This window comes from Amphiura filiformis, chromosome 14 (genome assembly GCF_039555335.1).
Source record: "Amphiura filiformis chromosome 14, Afil_fr2py, whole genome shotgun sequence".
Classification (NCBI taxonomy): Eukaryota; Metazoa; Echinodermata; class Ophiuroidea; order Amphilepidida; family Amphiuridae; genus Amphiura; species Amphiura filiformis.
The window spans coordinates 54,526,345-54,536,479 of record NC_092641.1 but is presented as its reverse complement, the minus strand read 5'-3'; the positions used below and the strand labels follow the sequence as shown (position 1 = coordinate 54,536,479).

The 10,135-nt window shown below is 37.0% G+C and overlaps 1 protein-coding gene across 1 annotated transcript; it reads right to left on the bottom strand.

The window, feature by feature from the left end:
- Positions 1-5,344: 5,344 nt before the first annotated feature.
- On the bottom strand, positions 5,345-7,357 carry LOC140169503 (uncharacterized). The gene has a single exon (XM_072192765.1). The coding sequence runs from the start codon at positions 7,355-7,357 to the stop codon at positions 5,345-5,347; it is 2,013 nt and encodes a 670-aa protein (XP_072048866.1).
- Between the last annotated feature and the right edge of the window lie 2,778 nt (positions 7,358-10,135).

Below are 10,135 nucleotides of genomic sequence, written 5' to 3'. Positions count from 1 at the left end.
GGTCTATTGCTAAAACAACATCATATCATTGGCAAGCTAATATTGAAACGCCTGATTACGGTGAAGGACACTTATTCAAATCCTTTGTTTGGCGCCAATCAATAATTTCACGTACAACCTCTATACGCAACCTAAAGTTTCATTTTGTCGTTTGCTTTGTTTCCTTGCGTTTTCCTTTCTTTTTCTGCATATTATCTTACAATATTGATATTTTTCCTTTCTTTCTTTCTTTTCCTTTCTTTCTTTCTTTCTTTCTCTCTTTCTTTCTTTCTTTCTTTCTATCCTTCATTCTCTTGTTACACAGGCGGAGTAACAAATTGGTTATCTGATGCAACAGAACCACTGACAGTTTTTGTAGTGGCTTTCGACTGACTTACATTAGTTGTGTTTTGAGGAGCTGAATTTTGGTGGAGTGGTATTTTTACAGGAATAATATTTTCAGCCTTTTTCTCTCTAAATTTAGAAATGACCTCAGCTATAGTGTATAGATACGGGTTAATAGCAGAATTGATAGGCAACACAAAGGTTACACACCAGGCATATACAGAAGGGGGCAGAGTAATCACCCTTGTTTGTACCAGGATCCCGAGAATAATTATTGGAAACCAACAGCAGAAATCTGTGGCAACAATAGCTGAAACCTTCGTGGTAAGTCGAATCTGATCATTCATTCCTCGAGATCGCCCTGCATGTTTTGAAGACTTTCTGACAGCCCTCACTATCTCAATATAACAGCCAAGTATAACAAGGTAACATATACAGTTCAAACCCAAGAACACTGCACTTGAAAAGTAAAGCCCGTCAATTAGAGTATCAAGTTGATTTATGGATCTGTCGACATATATATGAATATCCATTCCATATGTGTGAGGTGTTAGTAGTATATGTTTTAGTCAAGGCAAGTGGAAGGCCAATACACACATGGGAGTTATCATAAAATTTGAAATTCCTTCCAGTTAAGACAGATGGGACAATGCCTAATACGCATGAAAAAATCCATGTCAGTATTGTCATTGTTATCACTGACTTTTTTGTGATTTTTTTGGTCGAAAATGGAAATCTAATGCATATAAATCTATCAATGCTGATAAGCGTTACAAAGAACACAGATGCTTCACTGGAGATTATTGATAATGCCCCAGCAATTCTGCAAGAATAGTAATACCAGATCTCCAGTTTTCAGACATCATTGGGAAATGTTCTCCAAAGTACAAATCAGCTGATGCAATAATTAAGATATAGACACCCATAAGAAAATCAGATATGGCTAGGTTACTCAGCAGAACTGAGTTGACTTTATTTGGTGTGGTGTCTCTGTTTCGAAACACCAAAACAAAGATATTTCCCCCAAATGCATTCAAACCAACAAGCCACATAACAACAACTAAGACCTCCGTAGAAAGCAACTGATCACAAGTAAGATATGGTGTTCTGTTATCAGTCGCTAAACAAGTTGCATTACTGGCAATTACATAACACTCACAAACCTCATGTTGTCTAACCAACACTTGTGAGCCTTTAACAAGGGCAGAGAAACTATCACGAGTTATTAATGTCAATGGATTATTGAAGAGGTGTAATTCAACTGAGTTCTGATGAATCGTATTGCTAGATATTTCTTTTATTCTGTTATATGACAAATCAACATCGACATGGCGTGTGTCCTTAAATATGTCAAGGTCTAATTGTGTCAAATGATTATTTTGGAGGAAGACACTATGTAATTCCTCTAAACCGTGAAAAACATCCACATCCAAATGTTCCAGTTTGTTTTGTCTTGCATCTAGGTCCCGAAAATTAATCAAACCACCAAAGACACCATTACTTAATTCCACCAAACCATTATGTGAAATATTGAGGCTTTCTAAACTGCCAGCCAAATCCTTGAATACGCCAAGGTCTAATTGTGTTAAATGATTATTTTGGAGATATAATTTCCTTAACGTCACTAAACCTTGAAACACATCCTTATCCAACCGTTTCAATTCATTTTGCCTTGCATCTAGATGTCTTATACGAAGTAACCCTTTGAATACACCCTTATTCAATTCCACCAATCCAATCTGTGAAATATTGAGGGTGATCAAATTGCTGAAATCCTTTAATAGTCCTGGCACAATCCTACCTGAATTCATTTGGGTAAGTTGAAGTTTTTCCAGCTCTGGCTTATTATTTAATGCTTTTGGCAGTAAGGTTACATTATTAGTTCCAATTTCGAAAAGAGTTAGCCGGCTTAAGCTATTCAACATGTTTAAAACCAGTGTCTCATTTTCACCAGGTGACAAATCAAAATAAAAAGAAAATTGTCTCAAATTTCCCAAGATTTGATAGACCCCTTTTGGTATATGAACTTCTTCCATCATAGTGTTAATCAAAAACAGAGACATCAGTCTTTTTAATCCTATTAGAAATACTAAATCCAATTGGGCAATATGATTGTGACTGATATCTAAATATTCCAAATTGGTTAAATTCTGAAATATATCACCTGGTAAAGTACCAAGCAGATTGCGATCAAGATATAGACGTCTTAGTTTACTCAAACCTTGGAACACACCTACATTCAATTGGGCAATTTGATTCTGTTTGAGGAACAAATATTCCAAATTGGTCAAATTCTGAAATATCCCCTCTGGCAAAGTACCCAGCATATTGCTATCAAGAAATAGACGTCTTAGTTTACTCAAACCTTGAAACACACCTACATTCAATTGGGCAATTTGATTCTGTGTAAGGTACAAATATTCCAAATTGGTCAACTCCTGAAATATCCCCTCTGGCAAAGTACCCAGCATATTGCTATCAAGATACAGACGTCTTAGTTTACTCAAACCTTGAAACACACCTACATTCAATTGGTCAATTTGATTCTGTGTGAGGTACAAATATTCCAAATTGGTTAGTTCCTGAAATATCCCTACTGCTAAAGTACCCAGCATATTGCTATCAAGATACAGACGTCTCAGATCACTCAAACCTTGAAACACACCTACATTCAATTGGTCAATTTGATTCTGTCTGAGGTACAAATATTCCAAATTGATCAAATCCAGAAATATCCCCTCTTGCAAAGTACCCAGCATATTGCTATCAAGATACAGACGTCTCAGTTCACTCAAACCTTGAAACAAACCAACATTCAATTGAGCTATTTGATTCCCTATGAGGTACAACGTTTTCAAATTGGTCAAATCCTGAAATATCCCTTCTGGTAAGGTACCTAGCCTATAGTTAGAAAGAACCAGACGTCTTAGTTTACTCAAACCATGAAAAAGTAACACCCCTTCATTCAATTTGGTTATCTGATTCATACTGATTTTCAAATATTCCAAATAGGTTAAACCTTGAATTGGTAGAGTACCCAGCAGATTGTTATTAAGTTCAAGATATCTCAGTTCACTCAAACCTTGAAACGTCCCTTCATTCAACTGGGCTATTTGGTTCCAACTAAGGTACAAATCTTCCAAATTGGTCAAATGCTGAAATGTCCTCTTTTGTAAAGTAGTCAGCAGATTGCCCTCAAGATCCAGATTTCTCAGTTTACTCAAACCTTGAAACACCCCTTCATTCAATTGGGTTATCTGATTCCAAAGGAGGGACAGAACTTCCAAATTGGTCATATCCTGAAATATCCTTTCTGGTAAGGTACCTATCGTATTACTAGCAAGATCCAGAGTTCTCAGTTCACTCAAACCTTGAAACACTCCTTCATTGAATAGGGTTATATGATTCCAACCAAGGAACAAATCTTCCAAATTGATCAAATCCTGAAATATACCCTCTGGCAAAGTATCCAACATGTTGTTATAAAGATATAGACGTCTTAGTTCACTCAAACCTTGAAACATCCTTTCATTTATTTGGGTTATATGATTATAACATACATACATACATACACAATTCTTTTATAAAGCGCCGTTTCATCTAGATCACAGCGCATAAACAAATTCAAAGCATAAACACAATATAACAAACAAAGTGAGCAATAAAAACAGTCCACTTTTTGGGAAAAGATATGACTTCAGTAATTTCATGAAGACTGGCAATGAGTTTGCAGTACGGATGGTGATGGGTAAATTGTTCCACAGTCCAGGAGCAGCCAGAAAAAGCTTTATTTGCGGCAGAGTGGAGAGACTTGGCATTTAATTTATGTACAGTAAGCCGAGTTGTATCTGAAGCAGAGCGAAGTCCGGTACGTGATTGATGGTAAGGTGTGAAACAAGAAGCTAAATAACCTGGAGCATGTCCATTTAAGCATTTAAACACATATAGCAGTACTTTGAAATGAATGCGTTCTTTCACAGGGAGCCAGTGGAGTTGCTTTAAAAATGGAGTCGCATGATCGCGTTTTGATGCAGAAAAATGAGTTTTGCACCCCAATTTTGAAGGCGCTGAAGTCTGTCAATATGGGTTGTGTTTACTCCCAGCAGAAGAGCATTTCCGTAATCCAGTCGGGATAAAATAAGCGATCTTACAATACTGCTGCAGGTGTCTAAATCCAAGAAACGTCTGATGCGAGTGATGTTACGCAAGTGGTATGAAACAGAACTGGAAAGAGATGTTATTTGCGGAGCCATAGACATAACATCATCAAAGATGATGCCCAGATTTCGCACAGTTCCTGATGGTTTGATGATGTCATTTCCAACTTGCAACTGAATGTCAGGTAAAGAACGTTTAAAATGAGGCGAGGTGGCAACAAAAAATTCAGTCTTATCACTATTCAGCTTCAGCATATTTTCAGTCATCCAGAGTTGTATTTCATCAATGCAGTTTTGAAGTGCAGAAAGAGTCAACTGAATAGATGCTAAATCCGAAGGTATGAAAGAACTATATATTTGAATATCGTCTGCATAGATATGATAGCACAAATTGTTCTTATTGATGATCCTTCCAATAGGTATGGTATAAATCGGGAAACATTTTGGTCCGACGATCGACCCCTGTGGAAGTCCATAGCGCATATCACGAGGAACGGAGTGAACATTGTCAACCAAAACACAAGTTGTCCTGTTGCTGAAATATGATCTGAACCAGTCAAGCGCAGTTCCTGTTATGCCAATCTCACACTCTAATCTGTTGAAGAGGATATTGTGGTTCACAGTATCAAAGGCGGCACTTAGATCTAAAAGCACAAGGAACACACCTTTCTGGTCATGAATCATGCCCATGATGTCATCTTTGACTTTCAGCAATGCGGTTTCAGTGCTCCGTGCAGAACAGTAGGCAGATTGAAATTCCTCGCCCAAATTGTGTTCAATCATATGATTAGTCACATTATTGATGACATGTTTTTCAATCAGTTTTGACATAAACTTGATATTAGCTACAGGACGGTAATTCTTTAGCTCTTCAGGATTGAGCGACTGTTTTTAATGAGAGGATTGATAATAGTATGTTTGAGAGTGTCCGGAAATACACCTGTTGAAAGAGACATGTTTATGATGTGGGTTATGACAGGTACATAAATAGATACATTTTCCTTAAGAAACCATGTAGGCACTGGATCTAATACACAACCTTTTGTTGCAGTGCCATTAACAAGCTTAATAACATCTTCTTCAGACACTTGATTGAATTTGGTGAGTCTACATGTGACATTAACTCTATAGGTATCGCTACATACACTACCTGATTGCTGTTTATCAAGATCGGAGTATATAATGGAAACCTTGTCTTGATAATATGTAGCAAAAGAATTACTTAAAGTATTTGCACACTCATATGCAGGTAACACTTTGCTTGAATTATTCAAGAGACCATTAACAATCTTATATACAGATTTAGAGTCATGAGCAGAATTAAGTTTCTCAGAAATATGCTGTTTCTTTGCCCTATCAATCAACTTATTAACCTCTTTATTCTGTTCGATATACATGTCGTGATGCACTTCCAAACGTGTCTTACGCCATTTCTTTTCGCAAGTACGGCGAATTCTACGAGCACTATGAATGTCCGAATTATACCAGGGCTGTCTTAATCTGGTACTGCGCGTTTTCTTTGAGACAGGGGCATAAAGGTCCAAGGATTTTATAATAGACTCTTCAAATGCCACAGATAAATAGTCAACATTGTCATCACGAGTAAGTATATCAACAAAACATGAATTTAGATCCTTCTGGAAATTGATGGTATCAATGTTACGGAAATTTCGTGTAACAGACACATTTTGCTGTTCACTTGGTTTTTGCAATGAGAGCTTACAATGAACCATATGATGGTCAGAAAGCCTGACGCCAACAGAACACTCCTTTATGAGATTCTCTTCTGGACGAGCAATAACCAAATCAATTGTGTTGCCACTGATGTGAGTAGGCCCTTCGGCATATTGATGAAAACCAGTACTTTCGAGAATTTCAAGGAACCTGGCGACCTCAGACTTTTCAGGGCGGTTACAATGAATGTTATAATCACCTAGCATGATGATCTTACCAGCTAAGGAGTTTACACACATAACAAAGATCTCAAAGTCAACCAGAAAGTTTGCAGTTTTCAATTGATTTTCCTTGGACGGAGGAGGTCTATAAATGAGTACATAATAGATTTTACGTTCATTATTAGAAATAATGGAGTACTCAAAATTGACAGTTTTGAAATCAAACGGTATTATCTGAAACTTCAGAGGGGACCTGTAAATGATACCAAGCCCCCCACACTTGTTATAATCACGAGGAATGTTGATAAAGTTATAGCCTGGAGGACAAAACTCTCCAATTTTTACATTATCTAATTCACTCAACCACGTTTCAGTGAGAAACAAAGCGTCAATGTTATTATCCAACACATAGTCTGAACAGGTAGTAGTCTTGTTACCGACAGATCGTGCATTCCATTGACAGACACTAAGAGAATTTGAGTTTGTGAGAACATCTGTGGGTTGCGGACATGCAGTACTTGAAACGCTTGATCTTCTACGCTGTTTACGTACTCCTGCCCTAACACCTCTATGAGTAGGGGCCTTAGCCTGTATACCTAACGATCTAATGTTTAACCATGTATTTAATGGTACCGACGCATTTTCAGAGTTCGCATTTAACAATTCAGCTGTACTATACACAGTATGTGTAGGCCTATTTCTATCATCCAATAACACCAAATTAGTTTCATCTGGACCTGGATTTAGTTCAATGTCCCCGGCTACTAAAAGCTGTGACTGGAAAGTAGATACAGAGTTAGGATAGTATACCATACGAGTACCAAGGTACTTCAGAAACACTGGTTTACAGTTACTAGATGTAGTACCAACAGTGGGCCTATGGTATTGATAGGCCACTCCATTATGTTTATGTACAGTACTGGTATACCACAAACCTATGATAACCAAGGCAAGTAAGATGCAGTGCTTTATTGATCCCATTGTGAAATTATTGTAGTAGATATTGATCCAATCAAAGTGCTGTGTGCTGACTAGAGTATCCACATAGGCAGGAATGGTGAAATTATAAATCACAAAATCCTCCAATATTCCACCAGATAGCAAGGTAGCAGACAAAAACTCAGCCAGATATTGTCACTGATGTAATAGCAACATGTTGTCAAAAGTTGGAACCAATATTCCAGTTAAAAACAGATGAAAACAGAAATTTAACTGGAGCAATGAATTTGCTGTGGCAGCCTGTTAGGCGCACACACATCACATTGTGGACAAGTCTTCCAAATTAGTCAAATCCTCAAATATTTCCTCTGGCAAAATACCCAGCGTATTGCTATCAAGATACAGACGTCTCAGTTCACTCAAGCCACTTACATTCAATTGAACTATTTGATTCTGTTTGAGGTACAAATCTCTCAAATGTGATAATCCCACAAATGCATTTACATAGAGTGCAACCAAATTATTGCTATTCAAATTGAGTGACTGAATATATTTCAAAGCTTGAAAACTTTTTTCACTTATTTCGACTAAATTATTGTATGATAGATCTAAAATTATCACATCAGTTGGATAAATAACCCAAACTCTGTGGTTCTGAGACATATCGTGGTCATTACATTGATAAATTACTTCTCTAGGTCCAAGTTTAGTATCGCAATCAGTTTCAAACTCAATTCTACAATCATTACCACCATACGACTCGCAAGTTAGCTTGCTAGAGTACCCTTGTACATTCTTACAAACAAAATCCTGGCTTACTTGAATTTCTGTAATATCTTGATTACTTTCTGGACATTCATGCACTTTATCTTTTGCTGCTCGGTCAGTGATTGACAGATTGACAACACCTTGCAGGAATATTGTGACATTTCTTTGTGTTAAAACAGAACTACACGACTCATATAGTTCATTATAAACTACGTACCTATTAGCGCAAATATTAAGGACCCCAATGCGTTCAATGTACACAAATGACTGATTAAAAGGTTCATTCACAGTTCCATGTATCTGCAGTTGGATGATAGTTCCTTGAGGTGACTTTACCTGAAGAATGCACGAGTGGTCAGGACTTCCTCTGAAGTGTGTCACATTTTCACTGGTGTTGAAAACGCACGAATGAGTGTCGTTAGCAGAAACGTCCCATAATGGTTTCACCAGTAACTGGGCCGACACTTTCAGTTCTTCATTGTTGCTTAACGATATGACTGCGATAATAATAAAGAACTTTGAGAGCTGATGAAAAAGGTTTGAAATTGCCATCTTTCATTTCATTTCATTTCATTTCATATTTATTGAAAATAACATCGTGGCAAATAGCCAAATTGCGTCACTTTTTACAATATATTAAAACATCAAAAAATTATTTACTAATATTATACATAAAAGTTATTAAAATACATATTACAAGCAATAAACATAAGAAAAACATATAATATTCAGAATTATATTGCACATAATTATAAAAGCTTATCTCCACACTCACCCCATCACACCACACTCACACACACCCACTTGGCACCTAAGCACACCTCTTACTCCCAAACACAGTGACCACAAATAATACTCGCCACACACCAAATCAAATAAGCATCAAAAAAGCATAAAAGAAACACAAAAATTATATTGCACATAATTATGAAAGGAAACCCCTTAACTAATCTTATATCCACACTTATCCTCACAAACACACCCCCACTCACTCTTGAGCGCACCTCTTACATGAACTTCCAAACACAGTCACCCTAAATAATATGCATACACACCAAGTCACTCAATACACTCATATTCACTGTCATACCCATACCATAAAAATTGTCACATCAAAATAATTAAATTAAATTGCATCAAATTGTTAAACTGCATCAATGGGTGAAACAAAACATCAATTTTAAGCATTAAGTAAGTTGATGAAGTGTGGAATTGGACTCTTTCTGAACCGCTCAGTTCTACAAGGTAAACGAGTGATGGAATTTGAATTGCGCAATTCTCTGCCATGCATAGAACGCCTTGTAGGGGGAATGAGATTGGTCGTACGATCACATTTTGGCAGAGACTGAGCAAATTTAACACTGTGATTTTTCCTACGGTCAGAAAGAGTCTGAATTCCACATTCTTCAATTGCATCAGTATATGAGTTGTATTTCTTGCCAAGTATTATTTTGCAAGCCGTTTTTTACACTCTTTCAAGAGAATTAACCTGTTCACATGTCAAAGACGAATCCCATACAACATCACCATATTCTAACAATGGCCGTACATAGCCTTTGTAAATAACTGCAAGTTCATCAGATGTAAAACCAAATCTTTTAAGAGTACGGAGCATATACATGCGGCTATTGGTTTTTTAGCATTTCATTAATTTGTTTGTCCCACTTCAAATCATCCTGTATCCAAATGCCAAGAATTTTAGCCAATTTAACAAACTGAAGAGGCACATCGTCAATAGACACAGTGGGAGCAGGTGGGTCATTCATGAAACAAACCTGAAGCCCTTGACACTTGGATGGATTTAGTGTCAAATTATTATTTTTTGACCAATCAACAAAACTGTTCAGATCTTTTTGCAGCGTACTCTTGGTAGGATAGGATACATTTGATGCCAAAGATAGGTCATCTACATACTTCCACACACTAGCATCAGCATCTGATGCTGCATCATTGATAATGATTTGGAAACCCAAAGGGCCCATTTTTGTGCCTTGTGGCAACCCCCCATTTAAATTTTTGTAGTCAGATAAAGTTTGGTTATATCTGACACAC